This window comes from Pistacia vera, unplaced genomic scaffold, assembly GCF_008641045.1.
Source record: "Pistacia vera cultivar Batoury unplaced genomic scaffold, PisVer_v2 Contig350, whole genome shotgun sequence".
NCBI lineage: Eukaryota > Viridiplantae > Streptophyta > Magnoliopsida > Sapindales > Anacardiaceae > Pistacia > Pistacia vera.
The window spans coordinates 455,166-481,481 of record NW_022196169.1 but is presented as its reverse complement, the minus strand read 5'-3'; the positions used below and the strand labels follow the sequence as shown (position 1 = coordinate 481,481).

General features: G+C 33.3%; 2 protein-coding genes across 2 annotated transcripts; one reads left to right on the top strand and one right to left on the bottom strand.

Annotated features, from left to right (window-relative positions):
• Positions 1-5,680: 5,680 nt before the first annotated feature.
• On the bottom strand, positions 5,681-6,535 carry LOC116139388 (dirigent protein 22-like). The gene has a single exon (XM_031425068.1). The coding sequence runs from the start codon at positions 6,331-6,333 to the stop codon at positions 5,722-5,724; it is 612 nt and encodes a 203-aa protein (XP_031280928.1). The 5' UTR covers positions 6,334-6,535; the 3' UTR covers positions 5,681-5,721.
• Positions 6,536-12,037: 5,502 nt separating this feature from the next.
• LOC116139378 (transmembrane protein 45B-like) lies at positions 12,038-13,489 on the top strand. Its single transcript, XM_031425057.1, has one exon. The coding sequence runs from the start codon at positions 12,199-12,201 to the stop codon at positions 13,144-13,146; it is 948 nt and encodes a 315-aa protein (XP_031280917.1). The 5' UTR covers positions 12,038-12,198; the 3' UTR covers positions 13,147-13,489.
• The last annotated feature ends 12,827 nt before the right edge of the window (positions 13,490-26,316 follow it).

Genomic DNA, 26,316 nt, shown 5'->3' with positions numbered 1-26,316 from the left:
TTTGCATGCTCGGAATGATATCTTATGTGCATTAAGCACTTGTAGAAGATATCAATAGGATCTAAGTGAGCAATATGTTATGTACTTACATTGATGTCTCATGTGCATTCAACACTAGTAAAAGATATCAATCAAATCCAAGTGAGTGACACTGGATGAGTGTCAATAGACATCCTTAAGTACTTGAAAAGGCTTAAGAATATGTTCTTGGATTATGGAGGGGAAGATGAGCTCATTGTAAGAGGAAACAGTGATGCTATTTTCAAACGGATAAAGATGAGTATAGTTCACAATTTGGGATTGTATATTTTGTCTCAATGTAGCTACAGTGAGCTGGAAGAGCTCGAATTGGTGTACTGCAGTGGATTCTACAATTGATGCTAAGTATATTGCATTATTTGATGCAGCTGTGTAGGCGGTTTGGATCAAGAAGTTCATTACTGAACTTGATGTGGTTTCAAGCATTGCTAATCCAGTAAAGTTCTACTACGATAACAATGGTGCCACTGTTATGGCTAAGGAATCATGATCTCACTAGTAATCCAAACACATACTGAGTTGATTCAATCTGATCTCAAAGATCGATCAGAAAGGGAATGTGAAGATTTGCAGAATGCCTACTAACCAGCTATTGAAGTTTCTGTTGTAGCAGAAGCATGATGGGCACTTAGGTCATTCAATGTTGAGTGCATGAATGATTGGCTATAGTGCAAGTGTGAGATTGTTGGAGTAGGTGCCCTAGAGCCAATCAATTATTGTGGAATTGACTCTTTGTAATAATGTTTATTAATCAATAAAAGGCATTATCTACTATAACATGTAAACCATAGTTCGAGGGTATCAAGTATTTCAAATCTTGATTGTGAGAACCCTATGAGCACATATGGTGGCCATTCTAGAAACATCCGTAGCCCTAGTATTGTTCTGACCAAAGGCATAGATAATACGGTAAGGCTATCATAGTGTTGAACGACCTTGTCAAAAGGCAGTGACTGATCTCACTTGTCAAGGCTGTTTGGTGACAACCTGGTGCAACACATAGATGCTTGCTATAGGCAAGTTCACTAGACTTACCCACCAGAGGATTCCATATAGATGGTAACCCTAGTGTCTATGGAACAAATCCTCTAACGAATGGTGGTGTATGTGATCCTTAGACTTGAGATCACTGGAGCACTTTGTGCAACGATTGGTGTAGTTTGACACTAGTCTAACACAGTTCTATTCAGAGCTGTCAATACGGTAGTGATTGGCTGCATCGAGAAGTGTATCAAGACTATGGTGGATCGACAGAGGATTCATCACTCCCGGGTATAGGAGAAGTTATCTCATGGCGCAATTCAGTTAATGATAATGACAGTAAATCTATGATCACAGTGGGATTGAGTTGTTGTTCAATCCAATTCATTATTCTAGTCATTGGTCTAGTAAATGAATATAAATATATTGAAAGTAACTGAGGTTGACACTATTTATGTGCCACAGTCTCGATGAGATAATAGATGATGAAAGGGTTTGATTGTATGGTAACCATATCGTTGACAGGTAGCTATTTCGCTAAATCCGAATCTATCGGGTGGCCATGATGCCTTGCTAGGGGCCAATCTTAGTATGTATATAGTGAAACGATTAATTTGTGTTAATCACGATACTACACACTGCCAGTATGATGAGGAGCCTACCGGTCACACACATAGAAAATAATTTAAGAATTAGTTTGTGAGAAGGGTGTTTTCGTCTTTTTAGATGAAAGGGTATTTTGATAATTTTACAGTACAATTAAATTTGCTGAGGTTGGTGCCTTTATTTAATTTGATATTAAAATTAAATATGTGAGATTATATTTAAATATGTGTACGCATATATTTAAATGAATTATTGTTATTGTTAAATGTTAATATATTAAATATATATCTTAATTTAATTTAATTGAAATAATAATAATATAATTAAAATAAAAATATCTAAATGGGGTTGTTTGGACATAGGGGCAGTTTGGGTTGGTGCCTAAGCCTATTCCTAACTGGAATAGGGTTTCACATGCACTATATAAGTGCATGTGTTCTAAGAATTAAAGAACATTTTTCATTAAGTCATTTTATATTCATTGATTGAAAAGCTTCAGCCCTTTTCTCTCTACCCCACGCCACTTTATTTTGATTGAATCACATTTATTTGATTCTTGTTCTTTATTCTTGAGGCTAAAGAGGATTTAGCAAATCCATTTTTAGCTCTTCAGGTTATCTTCGTGTGGACTACCGCTGGTTCGATTCTACTTTGAATCGATAGCGAACCCATTTAAAGACAAGTTTGAAGGAGCCTCCAAATGTGCATATGAACTCTAATATTCACTCTGATCGTTCATATTACTGCAGAATGTTTGATTTAACATATTATCTGTAATATGTGTATCCTAATCTTGGCTTAAAAAGGAATCGATCGCTGTTTTATTTTTGTTTTTCGCTGCCATGGGTTTAGATCATTTCCTAACATCATCATCTTCAGGTCTATCCTGATCCATCCAAGATTTTGTATCCAAAATCTTGGATGAGTTAGGACTCTTGCTACTAATGAGGCAAGTGAATCAAGGTTTTCCTGTTTCACAGGATCTCCTCCTTTTTGGATTCCGAATCCTACTGGGATACAAACATCTCACAACTAATATATAAATAGCGGTTATCCCACTATTTGGGCATCCAACATTACACCTTCTAACCCTATAGTTCCCACACTCTTGAGAGCTATACCCCTACTTCGTGGTCTTAGTTCACTACTAAACTATTGGTAATCCTTCTTTTCCCTTAACCCCCACTAAAAAGCCTCCATTATCTCTACTGACTTGAGCGTCAGAGTGCCTATGGCAAACACCACCCTGGTGTTTTCCGTTCGCTTCACGCTGGTTTCTTTGTGTATGTGCAGGTGCAGCAGATTGTCAGTGGCTTCAACCTCACAAGATCATACCTTACTTCTGCAACTATAGATTTTGACGTCTACAGAATGTAATACATCCTATAATTTATAAAGAGTCTATAATCTCCTTAGAGTAAACATGTTCCCACCCCAAGTATAACGAAATAAGTTCCCACCCTTGGTTTCATAAATTCTAGATTCTCACAATTAAATTAACACCTTTTTTTTTTAACAGTTCAAGGTTAAAATGGTTATTCACTATTTTAATATTTTCTCTTTTGAAAAAACATCTCTCTCTCTCACCCACTGTCTAACCGACACCACCACACCCTCTTGTTTAATGTAAGCCAACAGTAACGCCACCACCTAGCCATTACCACCACCACCAAACTTCATACCCTGAAATCAAAACACCCCATATCCAAAAACTAAAATAGTTTGAGAATCCAATAACACAGAACTCAAAATACATGTTAATAATAGATTGGATCTAGAGTTGGAGTGCCAATAGCCGCACATGGTTGGGGCAATTTATCGAGCAAGTGGGGGGTGTTGTGCAGGCTTGAGTGGTGGCCAAAAGGGAGATTGGTGAGGTTGCTAGCAGTGAGGGAAGCTACGCAAACAATCACAAACAAATCACACTCCCAAATAGAAATCAAATTCAACCAAACTCTGATTCAATCAAACAACCAACTCAATTAAAATTCAAAGCAACATAACTGGGGGTGAGCATGGGTAAAGGGTAGAACCAGAACCAACCCCATTAGGGTTCAATTCTAGTTTTGGAAAATTAAAACCAACAATCCCCAAGTCCGATTTTGATTCTGATTACTATAGTGTTGGAACCAGGAACTAGAATCGGAATCAAAACCGAGGTCCTGGTATCCAGGTTGGAATCGAGACTAAATCATAATTTTTGTAAATTGTTGGGGTGTATTTGTCATTTTTAGGGGTGTATTTGTCATTTTTAAAAAGTAGGGAGTAATTATAATTTACCCGAGTAATCGAAATCGAAATCAGGACCTATGTTTCAGGTTTTGGTTCCAGATTTTTAGGAACCAGAATCGACCGGTATTGATTCTGATTCATTCAAAAAATGCAGGGTAACCCAGGTGGCGCGTGACAAGCAGTTGGGTGACAAGGTTCAACCGGTAGGCTTGATAGTTGCAATGTGCAATGGCTCGGGGGTTGTTAAGTCACAACATGGGGTCGCGCAACGTGAAAGAGAGAAGACCGCTAGGTGATGGATGGCAAGTGGTGTAGCTAGCTGGTATCGAGGTTTTGGTGGGGAATGCGAGGGGAAGCAGTTGGTGGTGTCAAGTAGGGCGATCAGCGTTGAGGGCTAGCCAGGTGAATGCGCACTGGCTAGGGGCAAAGAGTCATGTGCGAAAGGTGGGAGGGCAATTTGGTAATAGCAGAGGAGGGGAGATGAAAAAGAAGAAGATGAGAGGGCAGTTTGGTAATAGAACCCTCTGCATATGTGTCAAAACCTAACAATTACTAACGGTGTTACTTTAAATATGAGAATCTGGAATTTATGAAACCAAGGGTGGGAAGTTGCCATTTCGCTAAACCTTGGGTGGGAACATTTCGTTTTCTCATCTCCTTATCTTAAAAATAAATAAATTGTCACTATTTTTAAGATTGAACCTATTTTTGAGTATGTTACAAACAATGCACAAGGGAAAAGATGCAGAAGATTAGAGTCCATTATTGAGTATGTCTTGAACCTAGGCGTTAATCAACAATTCTTAGGACTTGGAACCAAAAAATTACGAAATAAAATTTTCTAATAAAGTAATTTGCATTTACATTAATAGAAATTCTGAATTTAATTCATCCTCACAGATTAACAAAATTGATTGGATAAATAATTTAAATCCCGCAGTGGATTTTATTAGATAAGTAAATAGATCAATTTTTTAATGTTAGATGTACAACATTCGTATTTTTTTAAATCCAAACTTAAATTTATAAACATTTTTAATATGCAAAATTTTGATTGAATTTTTATTTAATGTTTATGAACACAGGTAAACCCAAATAGGTTAATTCTACAAACTATCTTTATAGAGTTTCGTATAATTATGATGGCACGTCAGTTATAAGGGTTTTCAACACTTGACTCTCAGCACTACTTAAATTTTTAGTACTTATCATCCTTATGCCATCATATGGGTTTTCAACCGATAGAGGTTATGACCTTTCGTATATTTTAATGTTTAAAGAACCTATCAACCTAAACTGATTATTAAGAAAAAAATCTTCCATATAATATAATACAATACAACAAGCCTACGAGAGCGGAGAGTAAATATACTCTACTTGTGCTAATATGACATTTTTTTTTTTTTTTTTAATGAACCAAATTGTTCAAGCCAGTTTACACACACCTTAATTAATTTCTCAGAACCTTAAAACTATTGACTGGAAAAGAGTTCCAGTGTCTACCCCTATTAGCAACTGAGGCGAGAAAAAATTTATGACATTTTTTTATTGGTTGGTTGAATTGCAATATATTATATGGAAGATTTTCTCATTTATGAATGTCATTGTAAGAAAAATACCTTCTATCAATATGATTGATCATTTAGTGGAAAGTTAATATCTCTATTATTGATCAATATTTTTCAAGACATAAGAGCACAATTCTAGCAATATCTTCAGACAAACACCAACCCCACTATGCTTTAAAGCTACAATCAAACAAAAATGTGCCCACCAAAATTAAGTGTCATCAACCACCAAATCATACTACAATAACTTATTGGTCATCAAATTCAATTCAAAACCTTCATCATCTTCAACTAATTAATAATGTAAAACATAAACATTATACTCAACTGTTGCATCTCCAGTTTTGACATCAAATTTATGAGTTCTAGCCTGCACATAACCTCGAGCAAACCTGAACAGTCCACTCCCTCCGATCACCGGCATCTCTCTCACCTTCGAAAACACCGTGTTCCTTCCCATGATTGTTATGCTACTCCCGTTGTATTTCCCTTCAATGAACGCAAAGTTCATCGCCATTAGTAAACCGACTTCTTCTAGCGAAGCAAGCGCATAAAACCCTTGTGCTCTACCCACCATTTTCGACGTCATTTCTGGCCCTTCGGTCAAGGGATCGTCGATCATGCTGACCATGCCAAAGCCGGTGGGCGATGTCTTGTTGGAAGATGGGGTTACTACGGGAACTGCAGTGGGGTTTCGTCCGCCGACAATGTCGTGCCAATATATGCGAAAGTGTGTTAGCTTTTCTTTGCCGAACCCCGATAGGGGTTTGTCTAGGGTTTTCGCGAAGCTTGATTGGTTGGATTTTGCTGCAGTGGATGAGGAAAGGAGGAGGAGGAGGAGGAAGAAGAAGAGAAAGAGGGAGTGGGTAGTAAAGATTGGGAGAGTTTTTGTAAGTGGTGCTGCCATGGCTGAAATTGATCAGAATTGAGTGGTTTTGTGTAAGTAGTGAAGTGATGAGGTTTTTTATAGAGGAAATGTTTATGAAAATGGGATCTGAAGAATTTGGTTGGTGGAATAGAGCTGGACTTTTGGAAGCTAGAATGACCATAAATTCACATAATGTTAATAACTTGGTGCCTTCCTCTCAAAAATATATTGACTTAATTTAAATTTCTAAATGACATTTGTCGACGGATAATCACGCGTAATGTTATGTAAAATCTTTCAACGTGTTGATTCCTTATATATATAGTGAAATTAACTGATTTATTATTTGATTGTGAAGAGAAGAAAGAACGAAGCAAGATGTCAAAAGGGAAACTTATATTATGGGTTGTTGGATCGTTACATTGAATTAATGAAAATATATCCCCTTTAACAAGAAGATAATACTATATTCGATATGTGAAAGATTTTCTCGTATCATTATTAAGTGTTGTTTACGCGTCACTGGCATCATAAATCAAGTCAATGAATTTATTCTATATGGAAAATTGATTTATAAGAAAAGTGGGAACATGTCAAAAAGGAAACTTGATGGGTTGTTGGGACCAAGGTTTGGCGACATGTTACACGATTCAGAGTTGGTCATCATTTATCCCACTTTACCAGGACCCCGCATGGCTTTTTCAGCCAAGAATTCCTGACAATTAATGGTAATTTATTTTGGCGTAGAAAGGACGCAAAGCAATTGCAAAGATCACATCGATCATCTCCTTAAACCTCAACAAAACCTGACATTATAATACTCTTTTGGTTTTGTGATTGAATGAATGTACGCATATTTGTCTCATCTCCTTATAAGTTTTCTTCAGATTTTGATTTGGAACTTAATAATATTTAAAATTATTTATTGGATGAAAAAAATCCTTGGCATCACAAATGTTAGATTTAAAGAAAATTCTTTCGTGAGATGGATAACGATATATACGGTTAAATAATAAAACGTATTTTGTAATATTATGTCTATATGTTCCTAGGTGAGATAATTTGTTAACTGGGGTCCAACAAATTTTTTATTTAGATGAGAAATTCAATGGAGGAAAGTAAAACCCTAACCCTAGCGTACAATGTGGGCTTGGTCATAATTTGAATTGTTTGGAAAGATTGATTATTTAATTTAAAGTTGGAAGTAGAAAAGCTAAAGTTGAGTGAGCTCCATCATTGCTCTTGTTGGCATTCATATGAACATGGTCAAGCGTGAAAAATATGAGGCAGTCCAAAAGTACAAGCAAAATACCACTTACTTCCCTCTGATTTTAGGCACTAGTGTGCAAGAAACATATTACTATTCTATGATTAATCCATATATATCAGTTCAATGAGTATGTCTACATGGTTCAGACAAATTAAAATCAAAACATCTTAACTAAATAATTATTTTATGTAAGAAATTTTTTAATGAAATTCCATCAATAAAAGTTGAGTTTTGCGTACAAATAAGAGGTTACAAAATTATACCTTTTTCTATTACCAAAAAAAAAAATTCTATAAATTCTACCAAATCTTGTTAACAAAAGTTATGTAAGAGTTAACTCTTTCAATGAAAATTAATATCCTTATTCTAAAAGGTTAAAGGACACTAACAAAAGAGATGGACTATACATATAAGATACTGATTTGAAATTGCAACCGTTAATTTAATGTTAACAATATGTTAACTGTTAACCCAAAGTTTTATTTGATTAGTGAAATTTTTATTTGATTCTAATCTTTAGTTACTAATCATATAGTATTTTTATTTTGGAAAAACTCATATGAGGAGAGGATTATCCATCGTTATCGAGGATAAATAATACAATCAAGTAAATTCCCTTAAAAAAATTTAATCATCCCTTTCATAAATCTTTTTTTTTTTTTTTTAATTTTTTTCAAACAATTAATTTTTTATTCAAGGTTTATGGGCCGTGGATGTTGGACTTGCTCTATTTACGGGTTATTGGGCTTATCATTAAAGGTTTGTACCACTAATGGGCTTGAAGTTGTCACAATGGGCCCATCTGGTGAGGGAGGCCTCGAATCTAATGGGCTTATCATTAGGAGTTGTACCACGAATGGGCTTCAGTTGTTACAGTAGGCCCATCTAGTGAGGGAGGCCGAGAATCTAATGGGCTTAAAGTTATCTCTTTGCATGATATTTTTAGGGATTGTGCCGGTTAGGTAAAAGCTTGAAGTATTTTGGTAGTTTCATATATTTTGTAATATTAAAATTAAAAATACTTTTACAACTTTATACTTGTAACATAAAACTTACATTGGTATACATTGCAAATCTTGTTTTCTAGAAACCACAATGGACACATCACACATCCACGAGACCTAACTTTTGATGGTACTAGTGATGTAGCTTAACTCCTCGCCAATCGACTATCAAATTTTCAACGAGTAACAACATTATCAAGATTATGTCGACTTATTTTTCAGGCATAATCATATCATAAACTATTTATGCTAGTACGATCTTGATGGGGTCGATGGTTGACAATTTAAATAACTAAAATAACTATATTTATTTAACTTTTTACCATTAAACATATCGTTTAGTTAATGTATCTCATGCTTCTTAATGTTATGATCCCCGCCGTTCACTTAAAAATAAAAAGTATTTTCAATGATTTTATTTTATTATTAAATAATTGTGCCCATAGTATTACACTAATAATGTTGGATTGAGCCCACAGCCACAATTTCCACGTTTCTAATATTGGTATCTCCAAATTTTTCAAAGAACATATACATATACAAAGTTTAATAGAATCTCCGAGTAATTACTAGAGTGGTGATTCTGAAAATTTAAAGGTCAAAGTATCAAAGTACAATTTTAATCCTTAAAGTTTCTCTAAAGTCTTAATCAAATATTCGTAGTCCAATTTAATTTTATTAATTTAGTATATGATCATAATCAAATTTTCAACTTTTATTCATCATCCCATAGTTTTATTTTGGAATTTTTCAAATCAAAACTCATCTTATTAAGAAGTTAATTAAATATATTAATCCAAAAATTATCACACCTTGTTTGAAAAACTCTAAAATTTTCTATAATTTTATTTTTAACAATAATTTTAGAATCTATAACAAAATTCTTATTAAAAAATTTAAAAATATATCTTTCTTGAAAAAAATATTTTATCTTTATCATAAACTTCATAGTATATAATTTTTATTAAGATCCAATTGGGAAACACATGCAAAGTCTAGAATCTAAGCTATGACAACTAAATCTGATTAATACAAATCCAATTATTTAACATTATATAAATAAAATATTCAAATTCAACCTAATGATGATGCATAGAATCATAGCACAATCAAAAAATATTACGCAATCAGAAAACGTGACATTTTAAATTATCTTTTCCAATTTGGATAACACATTGTTATGTCACCAGTGACTTAAATTTGAATGAGGTTTCTTGTTGACCAATTAATTATGACTTTAATTTTATCTACTTTTTTTTTTTTTTTTTTTTAAATTTCTAGAAGAGGACTATTGGTTATTAATTAATTATTCTCATTAAACCAATGGCAAACATATAATGTATTCTCTTTATTACACTTCAATTTGATTTTGACTGTTATCGGCATAAAGTATCGGATAATAACATTATTGATCATATTATAAAATATTAAATTGAAGTTGGTAACACTATCCGTATAACACTTTAATTTTAAGTATAATATTTTTTAATTATCTCGAATGTACTCTTTGTTGGGTTTAAAAATAATGGGATTTATATTATTTTGTAAAATTAATGATACATTAAGTGGGTTAATAGTTTTAATTGCAAACTAAACTAATTATTAGTTTAATATATAGTTAATTTTCTCGTTCGATCTTATCAAATCTTCTTGATTAGGTGAATTTAATATTTTGATAAATTGAATTAGATTCATCTATTAAAGTTTTGACTTGATTAGTTTATTTAATGTGTTTTTTTTTTTATTTAAAGAATATTTTTATTTAATAAATCTAGAAATAAAAAAATAAAAAGTATTAAGCTGACTCTAATATAGGTTTGGATACCTCAATTATTGTACCTAAAAAATAAAAAAATAAAAAGGCTATGCATATCATGTTTTGACGTTGGAAGGAATCCTTAAGCTAAGCTTATTACTAATTAATTAATTAATTAAGCAATGAAATTGCGTGAAGGAAGAGCAAATTTGAACAGTTAGTTAAAGTTATATTGGAAAAGGAATCAACTGGTAAATTCCAAATATTAGATTAATTTTCTAATTAGCAGACTTTAGGAAACCATTAATTAATTAACTAATTATAAAATTAATCTAGTCACTTGCTTAAACAAAAGAACAACTCAAGAAATATTTTTCTTCATCAATTTGAAATTATTAAAAACTATCCATCACCATCGAATGTTTGAAATATGATTAAATTTATGGATGATCATTCATTAACCAAGAAATATTTAATTAAAAATGCAAGTCCTTTTCATTTTGACAAGGATAAATTTGTTTATTTTAATAAGAAGAATCTTGGTGTACTGTTTGGACTGCATTGACTGAAATTTTAGGTGTAATTTCCTAATATTAATGGTAAAATTTAGTGTTTTAGTGTATTGGACAATAGTAATGAGGTAAGAATGTCTCGTTTAGACCCAATTCAATGGTCGGAACTCTCGATTTGAGATTATACGTTTAAATATGATCTAATTATTCATATATTATTATTGTTATTTCGATATATAACATCTTTGCTTTAAAGATATAAGATAGCAAAGGGTGATTGACAGAGTTGATTTAAACAACTTTTGAATATCCACAAACAATATAATGTCAAATGCAAAAAAACATCATATTACAATTATGGATCCTTATACGTTCAAATCACAAAAACATCATATTACGATTATGGATCCTTATACGTTCAAATCACTAAAACATCGTGTTACGAGTTGGGTATTACCGATGATATAAACGAATTTTGAATATTCACAAACGATACGACGTAAAATTGTTTGAACATTCCAACTGAATTTTTACAACCTATAAACTAGGTTAATTATAAAGGGCGTTGTTCTCAATTATTCATGAATTCTGGATTCTACTATACTCCAACAATTATCACAGAAAAATTGTGTTAAAGCACTTTCAACCCAATTTCATGAACTTACCAAAAAACATTTAAAAATAAATCACTTTCTTTAATGATAGTAGCTGGTCCAGAAACTTTACATCTATAACCACCCAGAAAAATTCCCAAATCAATACATAAAAGCTAGATGCAAAAGCAAATTAATTATATTAATCAATTAACTAACCAAGATATATATTATAATTAAAGATGATGAAGATTGAAGATCATCCTTTCTTTTGATATGGAGGCAGGTATATTTTGCTTAAAACGCCAAACTTTTATAAATGAAGAATTGCATGTAGCACATGTTTATGTTAAATATTTGGTGAATTAATTATTTAAAAAAAAAAATAGAACCACGCCCAATTTTTAAACCAAAAATGGGATAATTTTTGTGTCATTGGTGACAAAACTTTTGGACCAGTGAAGATTGAATTTGATTTCTTAATTAATTAATTTTGCTTCTAGAGAAAAAAAAAAGGTTACAAAATTAAAAGCTTCATTGGGTCAACTCCCGCTCCTTTATTCTTCTTCTTCAAGCCAACCAAACATGTAATTAATTTCTTATTCAAACTTCAATTCAAAACACCTTATAGAAGCCTCTAGACTCCCCCCAATTCCTCCCTTAAATCCCCATCTTCCCCACAAAATTTTCTCACCATAGTTCCTCTCCAAATCACAAACCCTAATCTACAATTCTCTCTCAATCACAAATCCTAATTTTTTTTTTTTTAATGGGTACTTTAGTGGGACATGTTGCACCGGGATTTGCCTTCTTGGCACTTGGGTTGTGGCATCTTCTGAACCACATCAAGCTCTATTCTCTCCACCCAAATTCGTATACTTCAACTCCATGGTTTCCCTCTTCAAAAATAAAATACATAGAGCTCTACTTAATCATGCTTGGAAGCTCCATTTCCGTGGCCATGGAGCTCTTCATTGGCCCTGAAAAACACCAGCCTTTCGACGCCGATGGAACCATTCCTTCCAACCATCTCCACAACTTCGAACACGCGACAATCTCCCTTACTTTCTTCACCTATGCAGCTTTCGCGATTCTCCTCGATCGAATTCACTGCAAAAGAAATACCCGAGATGCATTAACGCAACTCCTCGGCGCCGTAGCCTTTTCCCAGCAGCTTCTCCTGTTTCATCTTCATTCGGCTGACCACATGGGAGTCGAGGGACAGTACCATTTGCTTCTGCAAATCGTCATTCTCGTTTCTTTAGCCACAACCCTAATCGGAATCGCACTCCCGGGGAGTTTCTTGACCAGTTTTGTTAGGTCAGCTAGTATTCTTTTCCAGGGAGTGTGGCTTATTTTGATGGGGTACATGCTGTGGACTCCTGAATTTATCCCAAAAGGGTGTTTCATTAATGTTGAGGAAGGTCACGAAGTGGTGAGATGCCATGGAGAGGAGGCTTTACATAGAGCTAAATCACTTGTGAACATTGAATTCAGCTGGTTTTTAGTGGGAATTACCATATTTTCAGTGGGTTTATATGTGATTTTGGGTAAAATTATTGGAGAAAAGATTGAGTATGCAACACTGAGTAGAGAAGATGAGTATACTTCTGATGATGTTGAGTCACAAGAGGACACAAAAGATGGTGCCACAAAGAGTAATTTTATTGGTATGGGGAAAGGAGGATTTATTGCATCAATTGACATTGAAAGATAGAGAGGGTGATCATTATTCAAGATGATGAAGTAGATTTGTTGATTATGTGCACAAATTTGATTTAATTAAGGAGGGTTGGTGAAATCCCATATGCCATTTTAGTTATCTTTTTTAGTCCACGTTGATGGAAAAGGTGTTGGCTTAAAGATATTGAAGCAATTGATGATGGCTTGTGGAAAACATTAATTAAAAGTGGTATGCTTTCTAGATGGGACTTATTAATTGGTGTGGAATTGTTTGGTGCATTGTATTGATGGATTTTAGGTTATTTCGTGGCTGTTTGTATAGAAAAAAAATTGAAGTTAGTAAAAGCAACAAGCTAGCTAGCTATTTTTATAATTAATTTCTTCCATTATTTGCTTCTATTTTATCAAATTCTTTATTATTTTGCTTGCAAAAATGATCACCTTATTCAACTTCTTGACATATATTAGTGTTTAGTTTATTGAACTAAATAAACATGATTTATATGAAGAACATTTGTGTGAAACCGAAAAGAAATTTGCATGGAAAATGAAAATAAACATCATCAATTCTACTTGATTGGATTCAAGCTCTTGCGCATTATGAGATGGGTATTTAATAGTAATTCAATTTGTATGCAAAAAGGGTTGGATTTAGACCATGAAATTTAAAGAATAATTTTTGTTCCCATTTAGTAATATTGTAGAGTTATGAAAATAATTAGATGAATTCTTGTCCATGCAGAAAGAACAGATATATTTGTTTCTCCATCAAGAAAGGTGGCTGCTTCTGCCACCTTGCCATAAACTCAAAATATATATTCATAATTCATGAATTTATAATTTCAAGGCAATCTCTAACTTTGAAAATGACTCTGGCTGCGCAGTCTTAATAATATTATTTAACAATAATAATAATAATGAATAATCAATTTTCATTCCTTATTAATTTATTATGATTATTATTTTATTTAATATTTAAAGAATAATTGTTAGGTTGTAAATTAAATAATGAATATTGGGATTTATGGTCTGACAAGAAAGTGTGGGCAGCTCTCAGGGCCACAAGATTAGGATAAGAAATATTTGTGTAGGCCATATGCCTTTTTGTTTTTTATGTTAAAGGTGATTGAAAGCCTTCAAAGAGTACTATCTGATTAGGTGAATGAACAAACAACCATGGATATAATTCTATAAGGAAAGAAAAAGAAAAAGGAAAAGAAATATAAAATACAAAGATTAATTTATTTATTCGTTTAGATAAAAAAAAATTATGACATATTTAAGGAAATTATCAAAGACCTTCTTATAAATATAAATATAAAAAAAAAAAATTGTACAAATATAGAAGAAAACCCCTTAAAATGGTATAAAACCTAGTAATAGAAGGATTTTTACTAGTTTTTTTAAATTGTTAGGCGCTTGAGATTTTTACGGTATATAAGGTTGAACGAAATTAACCTATAATTTTCTTGATCCATATATAATTTTCAAGTTTTGAAACTCTTTTAAAAAATAATATATTATAACAGCCTCTATAACATTCAAGTTTTGAAACTCTTTTTTGACCCATATATAATTTTCTTGATCTTGGTTGATTTTGTATATTTTTACGCTTTGAATATGGAATTTTGAATTGTAAAAGAATAATTTATGAAATTACTTTTAGTGTTATATAATTTGAATAACATGCATAGCATAGTTCTGAGATTATTTTTAATTCGTATAAAAATAGACATATAATATAAGATCTTCAAAATCTCTTGGGCAATAGATTTCAAGATACACATTTGTCTTTTGTTGTGTGTCTTATTGAAAATAAAAATCAAATAGAGGAATCTCCCCTCCCCCAAATCCTCTCTCCACTATAATTTAAAAAATTAGTTAACATGCACTTTAAGGTAACATATTAATTAATTTTATATAAATAATATGTTAAATGATAAATATTATTTCTCTAATTAATATAAATATACTAATTTTCATCTATCTACAATTCTTCATCGATATTTAATTAATTTTTAAAGAGAATCAAGTTCTTAAAAATGAAAGAGGTAATTGAAATAAATCTAAAAATTAAAAATCAATAATAAAACAAATTATAGAAGTGGATAGAATTTTAATTTTTTTTTTTTTTTTTTTTACATTAATCATTTTATTTTTAGCTTGACAAAATTTTCTCTAATAATTATTTATACATATACCCAAAGCATGCATGAATGAATTATCAATAAAAACAATATTAAACATGTTGTAATTATAATAATACATAAGAAAAAAGCTTCATCGCAGATGCAAAGTATCAAATGCTTAGCAACAAAGTCTAATCAATATAATTGTTTAATTAGCTTCTCTCATCATATTACAAAATGTATCAATCACAAAGATTTTGATTCACAAATAAACCACGTAAATTCAAAAAAACATTTACCTCATTGGTTCTTCATATATTAATATATAAAAAATTAATTAATTAATCAATCAACAAACATAATCTTCGAGCATTGTGTTGATTGTCATGTTATATGAGGCAATTCCAAGACATATATCCCCACCACCATCACCACCTTTTTCTCCAAAAATGAAAGCTCCCCAATTGGCATTTCTTTGCTTTCTCGTTATATTATCATTCATTTCTTATTTCTTTCACGCAAGCCATGGAAATAATGTAATGTGACTCACGCTAAAGCTTTTATCTAAGCACACGCCATTCCCCAAATTGTGTTACCAGAATATTTGGATGTATATAAAGGTTTGTCTTTTAAATCTTCATTCAGCATAGAGCCATATTGATGATGATGATAAATGTATAAAAATTGTAAGATATTATTTTGTTTCTTGATAACATATATGTGTATGTGTATGTATTTTGCGTGCAAGATATTATTGTTCATCTACGACGATATTATGTTTGTATACGTAGTGAAAGTATTGTGAAGCCAAAAAGGGAGCGTTTCACTTAAGTATATTCAAGTCAAAATGGGGTCGTTTTGTTTAAGACCATTACCAAGTTTCAGCCGTCAGATCAAGACACGATCCAAGGGCTGAGAATTACTGATGCAGAAGTATATAAGAAGAGCAACAGTGATAAAATTAAGAAGAACGCGTGTTTTGTTAATCTGTGTATTAGGGTTTGCAGAAGAGGGATAAACACTCGGGCTGGGTTGTGTGCTGAATCTTTCTGGGTTAATCGGGTTGAGTGAGAGAGGGTTGCTGTTCCTTCTAGAGGCTGGTATTTGTCTTGTTCTTGCAGATTATGAGAGGTTTTGAGTGTTTAGGCCTTGGTGGGGTTAGTCTGTTTTAGGCAGATTTGTAGTCTTGTTCTTCTTGTAATTGTTTAAATCTTCATAGTGCTGTGGGCTCCATATTTCGGAGCTCAACGTGGATGTAGTCTATCCAAGATTGGATAAGCGAACCACGGTAAAACTGTGCCTTGTGTTGTGTGTGTGTGATTCTCTTGATTTTAACCTTGTGTGTGTTGTTTGTGTTGCGATTTTGCTTATTAGGCTTAGGTTATAACAGTGGTATCAGAGCTGAAAAGTTCATAGGGATTTAGGGTTAGTAATCGTCTGGTCTTGTACAAATTCTAAAATTAGGGTTTGTCAGATTTGGGGGTTTTTCGATTTCAAGATTCTAGACCGTTAGGACTTCAGATCTTGCTAAGTCTTGGGGCTAATTCGTGAGATTAAGTTACAACACAAGGGATCGACGAAATTCGTACAAATTCTAAAATTAAGGTTTGTCAGATTTGGGGGTTTTCGGATTAAAGGCTTATAGGGTTAGGGGTGTCGAATAGTCCTTGAATCAGGTCGAATTGGTTAGTCTGAGTCACAAACACAAGTCAGAGGAGAAATCTGGGTATTGTCTAAGGGGCTGTAGTAGTCTTGTCACTCAGTCTTGTTTGTGTCTTGCCTTGTGTGATACAGTTTAAGGGGATTTAGGCTGGAACACCAGTAAATGCCTTAAAAACTGCCTGGCAGTAATTGGCGAATTCTGGTATAACAACGCCACGTACCCTTTGACTGTTCTGTTCTGGTACTATAATACAATGAGCACTACTCGTATGGGATCACCAATATGATGGGAAGATCGATTTAATACATGGAAAAAGGAGTGAAAGCCCTTCTTTCGCATAATAAAGTCGGGCTTGCCCTAGAAAAGGATGCCACAAGTGGTCTGAAGAGAAACTGAAAAAGAAGGCTGAAGTGGATGAGGAGGCCTACAATCTTATCATAATGAATCTGTTCGATGCAGTCCTGCGAAAGGTTGATGGCATGGAAACACCACTCACACTCTGGGGTAAACTCGAATCCCTTTATTCCTTACAGTCGCACCAAAACTTAGCATTCTTAAAGGAGCCTATTTTCTATTAAGATGGATGTTACTAAGCTGTTAGAAGAAACCTTGATGAGTTTCTTAAGATGACATTAGTATTGAAAGGTACAGATCCGGAGTTGGGTGACTCAGTTTAGCAATGATATTGTTAAATTCACTGCCTGATGAGTACTTGGTGGTGAAGAATGCTTACAATACACTGGGACAGTTCCCAATGTTGACCTGATATAGGGTCTAAATCTAGGGAATTGGAGTTGAAAATACAGAAAAGGAATGTAATGACCTGTTTGTCAAAGGTAGATCAGATCCAGGGCAATCAGGAAGGGATAGCAATAAGAATTTTCAACAACACATAAACCCTAGGGCTAAGAAAAAGGGGAAGAATAACAAGTCTAAGGAGGAAACTAGGAAGTGTTTCACTGTAATAAACTAGCCACCTTAAGAAGAATTGCTAGATTTGATAAGAACAAAACAGCAAAATACAGAGAGTAACCTAGCTAGCACTAGCACTGGCATTGAAGTTTTAGAAGCCCTCACTATCTCAAACCATGCTAGCAGTAAGGAATGGGTCTAGATTCAGGGGCACTTTTCATATGAGTCCAACATCAATGGTTCCAGAACTTTAGGAGGGAGAGTTAGAAACTGTCTTCATGGGCAATAATCACTCTTGTAAGGTTCAAGGCATAGGAAACATAACCATTAGGTTGAATAATGGCAAAATCATAATGTTAACCAGAGTGAGGTATATACCTGACCTCAAAAGAAACTGGTCTCCTTGGGAACTTTGGATGAAGCTGGATGTAGTTATAAGGCAGAAAAGGGATCTATAGTGGTGTACAAGAATAATGAAATATACTTGAAGGGGGCAAACAAAATGGGCTGTACATTCTGTGTGGTCAACATGTGCACTCACTGTAAAGTCTGCATTATCATCTACAAATCTGACTGCTGCAGAGAAATGGCATTTGAGACTGGCCACATAGGCCAAAAAGGTATGACAGTGTTAAGCAACATGGGTACTTTGGTAAGGAATCAATATCTGATTAAATTTTGTGAAGTTTGTGTGTTGGGAAAACAGCACAGAATGAGTTTCCAAAGGGGATCTCTGGCTTGAAAAAGGGTTAGACTATGTTCATGCAGATCTGTGGGGTCCTGAAAGAGTTAGAACACATGGAGGGAATTGTTATTTCCTCTCCATTGTGGATGATATAGCAGAAAGGTATGGGTGTACCACTTAGGTCTAAAGATGAAGCCTTAACCAAGTTTAAAGGCTGGAAAAACTTGGTTGAAAACCAAGTTAACAGGAAGGTAAAACCTTTAGGACTGATAATGGCCTGGAATTTGTAATCAGGAGTTTGACTCTTATTGTGTAGAAGAGGGAATCTTGAGGCAAGGATGTTAGGGGAACCTCAGTAAAATGGAGTTGCTGAGAGAATGAACAGAAACCCTTCTTGAAAGGGTTAGATGTCTCTTATTCACAGTTGGTCTACCAAAAACTTTTTGGGGGGAAGCCTTAGGCACAGCAGCTTACCTTATAAATAGGAGCCCTTTAGCTCAATAGACTTTAAGTGCCCTGAAGAGAAGTGGTCGAAAGGAGACCATCTCTTGAACACCTAAGAGTCTTTGGATGTGCAGCATATGCACATACCAGAGATGGAAAGTTGAACAAAGATCCCTCAAGTGTGTCTTCTTAGGATATCAAGAGGGAAATAAGGCATAGGCTGTGGGAAAGGGATGCCCCAGGGGTCAGGGTAATTGTTAGTAGGGATGTGATTTTCAATGAAACAGGTTTCCTTGCAAATCTGGTACTAACAGTGCAGGTAGCTCACAAGAAGAGTCTGAAACTCAGGACAAAAGGGACAACTAGTTTGAGGTGGAGCCTGAAACTAACCCTGATCAATACACCCAAACAAATGATCCTGACCCTGTTGAAGATCAACCACAACACAATCAAGAGCAGGAGGGTGGCAGATTACCCTACTGACAATGCTGAAGAGGATATCAGCAGGACAACCTGGCCCAATATCAGTTAGCAGGGACAGAGTCAGAAGGGAAATCAGACCCCCTGCAAGATACAGCTATGCTGACCTGATTTATACAGCACTCCTAGCTGGGAGAAATACATCGATCAGAAACAATACCTATGATGAAACTGAGTTCAAGGGATAGAAAAGAATGGTTGGCTGCTATGAGGAGAGAGATGGAGTCATTGCACTCAAACAAAACCTGGACACTAGTTCCAAAGCCAAAGAATCAAAATGGTGGAATGCAGATGGTTGTACAAACTGAAAGAAGGGATAAATGAGTCTGACCCACCAAGATTCAAAGCAAGGTTAGTGGCTAAGGGCTACACTCAAGAGCAGGTATTGATTTCACTGAAATATTTTCTCCAGTAGTTAAATTTAAAACAATTAGAATCATGCTAGCAATTGTAGTGTCAAACGATTTAGAGATAGAACAACTGGATGTTAAAACTGCTTTCTTGCATGGTGAGTTGGATGAGAAAATATTCATGAGTTAACCTGGAGGTTTTAAAGACAAAAAACTGCTGATTATGTATGCTTGGAATAAATCTCTGTATGGACTTAAACAGTCCCCTAGAACGTGGTACAAGAGATTTGATGCATTCATAATAGGAAATGGATTCACTAGAAGCATGTATGATAACTATTCTATTTTGCCTGTATGAATAACATGCCAATCTACCTTTTGCTATAGTAGATGACATGTTAATAATTAGCAAGTCCATGGCTAAATTAATGCATTAAAGGCCAAATTGAATACTGAATTTGATATGAAGGACTTAGGGAAGGCAAAGAAATACTAGGAATGATGATTGATAGAAATAGAAGTGCACATACTCTAAACTGCATCAGTCCTCATACTTACAAAAACTAGTGTTAAAATTTGGACGAATGATCCAAGGCAGTGACTGCCCTAGAAACCATTTCATACTTAGTAAGTCACAGTCCCCAAAAACAGAGTCAGAAAGATTGAAAATGGAGAATGTCCCTTATTCTAATGCCATAGGTTCTGTAATATGTTCCATGATATCCATCGACTGATTTAGCATATGCAATATCATATAAGCAGATTCATGTCAAACCCTGGAAATGAACACTGGAATGCATTAAAATGGTTGATGAGAATATTAATGGTACTGTTCAAATTGGTTTAATGTTCTATAAAAGATATGCATCACTTGATCTGGGGGGGTATGTAGATGCAGACTTTGCAGGGATAGAGACTCTAGGAAGTCACAACTGCCTATAACTTCACTGGGAGGCAACTGTGTTAGGTGGAAAGCTCAGTTGCAACCTCTGGTTGCATTATCCACTACTGAAGGGAGTATGTAGCAGTTTCAGATGCATTCAAGGAAGCAACATGGTTGCAAGAGATCCTTAAAGAAGCTAATCTGTTGAATGGCATAGCAACAGTCTACTCTGATAGTCAAAGTGCCATCACTTGAGCAAGAACCCAGTGTATCACCAACGAACTAAACATGGGGATGTAAGGCATCACATGTCAGAGACCTGATTGCAAAGGGAGAGATAAATCTGTTGAAGGTACCCACTGAAGACAATCCAGCGGACATGGGAACAAAAGTGGTGACACAAGCCAAGTTCAAGCATTGCTTAAACCTGCTTCATATTAAGTAAATACTGCCTTCAAGAGTGAGAAGAAATACAGGATAAGCTCATTGCACTAAAAGGAATGAAGTGGCTTCAAGGTGGAGAATGAAAGTATTGTGAAGCCAAAAAGGGAAGCCGTAGAGCCGTTTCACTTAAGTATATTCAAGTCAAAACGGGGTCGTTTTGTTTAAGACCATTACCAAGTTTCAGCCGTCAGATCAAGACAGATCCAAGGGCTGAGAATTACTGATGCAGACGTATATAAAGAAGAGCAACAGTGATAAAATTAAGAAGAACGCGTGTTTTGTTAATCTGTGTATTAGGGTTTGCAGAAGAGGGATAAACACTCGGGCTGGGTTTGTTGCTGAATCTTTCTGGGTTAATCTGGGTTGAGTGAGAGAGGGTTGCGTTTCCTTCTAGAGGCTGGTATTTGTCCTCTGTTTCTTGCAGATTATTGAGAGGTTCTTGAGTGTTTAGGCCTTGGTGGGCGTTAGTCTGTTTTAGGCAGATTTGTAGTCTTGTTCTTCTTGTAATTGTTTAATATCTTCATAGTGCTGTGGGCTTCCATATTTCGGAGCTCAACGTGGATGTAGTCTATCCAAGATTGGATAGACGAACCACGGTAAAACTGTGCCTTGTGTTGTGTGTGTGTGATTCTCTTGATCTTTAACCTTGTGTGTGTTGTTTGTGTTGCGATTTTGCTTATTAGGCTTAGGTTATAACACGTAGATATATTATAAACTTTATAGATATATCACTCACTAGTTTTTGTTTATACTTAATAGTATATTATATATTTGTTTGCACATTCATCCTCTACTACAATATAAAAATCCTCAAAAGTGAGTGTTAAAAATGTACACGGATCATGAGTGTTGCGACGGTTATCATAAGAAAAGAAAGAGTAAAACTATGAATATTATTGATTAAACAAAATTAGAAGGAAAACCAATTAATGGCCAAATGATGGATGAAAAACAAAGTGTTAAATTAAAGAAGTGGGTGTTCATGAGGTACTACTTGAAATGAAAATTTTGAACTGAAATTTCTTTAAAAAGTTATATTTATATATGGGATTGGGCTGCTTTTAAATTCGAATAATTTCTCCTTTGATGAAATTAAATTGCGTACAAGAATTTATAATTAATTAGGTTAATTAATTCTTATTAATTTTTTTGTCCTTTTATTCTGCATAGGAAAGTTATTGAAGTGGGATGTACACGAATAGATGTATCATATTGACCAAGTATTTTTTTCTTGGTGACAAAGGAAAACGTGAGAAATGAGAAGGAATTTGTAACTCACAAGTCCTAACAATTCAACTTTTCACACACAAAAGGTACAAATAATCAATAATTCATGAATACAGCTTCTTGGTCAAGTTAGATAATTAATTTCTCTAAGACAACATATAACTAGACAAACTTCAAGCTCTTTCTTCGAAATATACAAGCCCTTGTTCTCATTCTTATACCTCAAGCAGTATCAAGGAAGTTTCATGAAAAAAAATCTAAATTTGCACATATAAGTAAAAGTGAAGCATTCGAGTAATTAGTTATATGTACAAATTGATCATTTTCTCTCGAAAAACTTATAACATTGTCATATCGACAACTTAGAAGACTCCATGTTGTTGCATTGCACCTTGTTATTTCAACATCATTTCAATTTTACTTGTAAAATCTTAATCAGTGAGGTTCATTGAAGTAGTAACAACCAAGCATTTGAGTAATTAGCTATATGTACAAAACGATCATTGTCAATTGAAAAACTTACAACATTATTGAACTGACAACTTCATTATAATATGATATATGTATATTTATATTAGAAAACTCCATTTTGTTGTATAGTGTATTGTTATTTCAGTGTCATTCCAATTTCACTTATATATATTCTTAACTAGTAAGATCCTTGGAGTAGTAACGATAAAGCTGGCATTTGGCCAACCAACGATATATATGTACTAGACTATCATTGTCTATCGAGAAACTTACGACATTATTGAACTGCTAACTTGTAATATATATTGTATACATATTTATATTAAAAAGGTTAACTCGATGATATCGAATAACCCAAATGTGAAATGTAATGATTTTAACAGAAGTACTTATCCCTATCCCTATCAATATTAAGAGCCTCTCATTAATAATGTGTTACATGACCATACGCAAAATTAATGAATAGCTTTATATCCATAATAGCTTGAAAATCATGGATGCATAGTAGTACAAAATTAGGTGAACATATGAAATTAAGACATAAATTTATATGCAGAGGGAATGTTTTGGTGCCTTTTTTTAAGTTTGACACAAATTAAAAGCACTTCTTCATAGTCAAAGTGCTTTACTTTGAACATTATCTAGAGTTTGAAGGGTTTCTAGAAGTAGAGAAATTCTTGATATAATTTTTGAAGAACAGTTTATGCAAGTAGAATTTTTTTTTTTGGTGGCCACCCCTTGACCTTGTTATAACTTGAACCCAAGACTGCTGGATCTTTTAATTCTTTGAACCATCCTTCGCTCCATCACGCCACAAGGGATGGTTTATGCAAGTAGAATTTTTAAAGAATAGTTATTAGAGTAGAGTTTATGAAAATTTAAAATTTTTTGTGAAATATTTGTTGGTTACCAAAATGTAGAACTATAAAATAACTTTTCTAGTATTAATTTATCAAAAAAGGTTCTAGAATATAGGAATAGATTAAATCATTATAAAATGAAACAATAGTATTTTTGAATTTTTAGCACTTTAAATAAGCTAAAAAAGAGCTTACTTTGAGCTTCTCCCGTAAACTATAAAATTGCTTATTTAAAATTCTATAAACACTCAACCAAATAACTTTAATATTTAAAAGTGTTTATAACTTTAAATAAGCTTTTTTGACCGGTAAATAAATTCAAAGGTTGTTAACCCTTTTTATAAATAAACATTCCTTCTTATAGGTGAAATAGTAATGCGGACCATTGTTTTAAAACCCGACCTGTTGTGAGACCCGGTAAGGTGATCGGGTCATGAGTTGACCGATTCAACCAGTTGGACTGGCGATGTCAACAATAATTTTATTTTTTTTAAATTATAAATTAATCTCTTAAATTTTAGTATATAACGAAACATCCCTAAAATTTTTATTTATTTAAAAAATGTCCCAAAAAATCACCAATTAATCCCTAAACGTTTGACATATCTCCAAAACGTCACTAGAATATTACAATAAATTTGAAATATTACAAAAACCCCTAAAACCTGAACCGGACCGGAGAAGCTGCTGGGTCCCGATCAGACCGATCGGCCCAGACCGAGTTTAAAACAGAGTGGGTACTTGAAGAGTTCAAATTGTGTTTTGAAAGTGAGATGTGTAGTGAGATGAAAAGTTGGACCATCTATTGTGGGCCGGCTTGGGCCCATTTAGTTTGGTTATTGGACCAAGGCCAAGTTGGGCTTTAGATTGAATCATGTCCAAAGTCAAATTAGCTTCAATCTATGAACCAAAAAAAGAGTAAATTTGGGTTTAATTATAAATTTTAATTACTAAAAAAAATTACAGAAATTAAAAATACATGTATTGATATATCTATTCCATAATTAATAGTAAAATTTATCTCATAAATTCTACTTATTATTTTATATAATCTCAAATTATGAAGGACAAATTTTGGTTTTATTCAATTTTTCTTCATAATTTTTTATTTAATTCAAAATACAATTTTTACAAAGAGTGGTTCTATTGTCCCACTTTTTAATTTATTTTTATAACTACAAATTTATCCTTAAATTAAATTACTAAATTTATATTTAATTTCTTCTTCTTTACGAAACACTCTTTACACCCTCTTATTTATATATAAAACCTAATCATTTATATTTCATATTCAACTCTGCTTTGATAGATTTAAAACAATTTTGATAATTAAAAGAGCGTATTTAGATCGAGAAAGAAGTTTTCTAGGAGATATATTGGGTTTTTAATTGTATAAAATTATAAGTTTGTAATTGCTTCTTAATTTTTCTTTTTTATTAAGTTGTGTCCTTAATTTTTATTCATCAATGACAAAAATATATTTCATTTTTTAAACTTATGTTTGCAATATACTTTTTTATAATGCTACAATTTTTTACTTGATTTCTATAATGTGGGTAAATTATTTTTTTAGTTAAGTTCTAGTGAATCTCAAATTAAATGCTTGAAATTCTCTTTTAAGAAGAAAAAAATTGAAGGAAAATAGCATGAGTAAAGATTATAAAGTAGTTAGTTTTTTTTTTTTTTTAATAAATTGGATAAATGACATTAAGGTACCGTTTGGTTTCATGAATGTTTTATTAATGAAAAAATAAGATTACCTTGAAGATAGATTACCTTAAAAGAGTAAGAGGAATATTATGTTATATACGTTTGATTAAATTGGTAGGTATAAATAATTAATATGTTTGATTGTGGGAACGAAAGAATTGTGGAAGATGCTTTTACTGAATTATCCTTCTTTATAAATAGTATTATTATTATGTAGATTATTCCTTTTAACCCCCATACATTTAAAAATTTAACTAAAACACCGCAATCATAATAAAAGTTTAAAATTTAACAAAATGCCCCCAACCACCGGCCACCACCGCTAGTCACCACTGACATTCATCGGAACGATGCATGAACAGCTGGATATGGCTAGTCGTGTGCCGATCTGGCCATTTCCAGCTAGATTGATGCTCGGCCAACCAGATTCAGTCTATCGTGCGCCGTTCAGGCGATTGTCAGCGACGGTTGGCAGTGGCAGCCAGTAGTCATCCTGGGTGGTTGGGGTGTTTTGGATAGTATTCATATAATAACTTTTCAAAATAAGAGCATTATTATCCAAAAAATTAATTATTTAGGGGTAAAATGGTAACATGTATTGTGGGGCATTTCTGTCCAAAAAATTAATTTATGAGATTACAAAAGTCATTTCACACAGTTGAACTAATTGTTATTTGATAGATATATGAGGACATTTGTGTTTGAAATGTTTATTAATTAATAGTAAAATGGAAACAAAATTTAGATTACCTCAATAATAAAAGAATAACACCCCTTGAGAAGGTAATCTGATTACCTCCTATATCACTGGGTGTGTTTAGTTCGGGGAATGTTTTATTACTCAAAAGATAGTTTTACCTCCGAGATAAATAACTTTAAAGATTACTAGAGAATATTATACCAATATGTTTGGTTAGATAAGTGTGTATAAATAATTAAGATGCTT

Excerpts from the sequence above, each read along its gene's own strand:
- LOC116139388 (XM_031425068.1), bottom strand. The coding sequence starts at position 6,333 with ATGGCAGCACCACTTACAAAAACTCTCCCAATCTTTACTACCCACTCC.
- LOC116139378 (XM_031425057.1), top strand. The coding sequence starts at position 12,199 with ATGGGTACTTTAGTGGGACATGTTGCACCGGGATTTGCCTTCTTGGCA.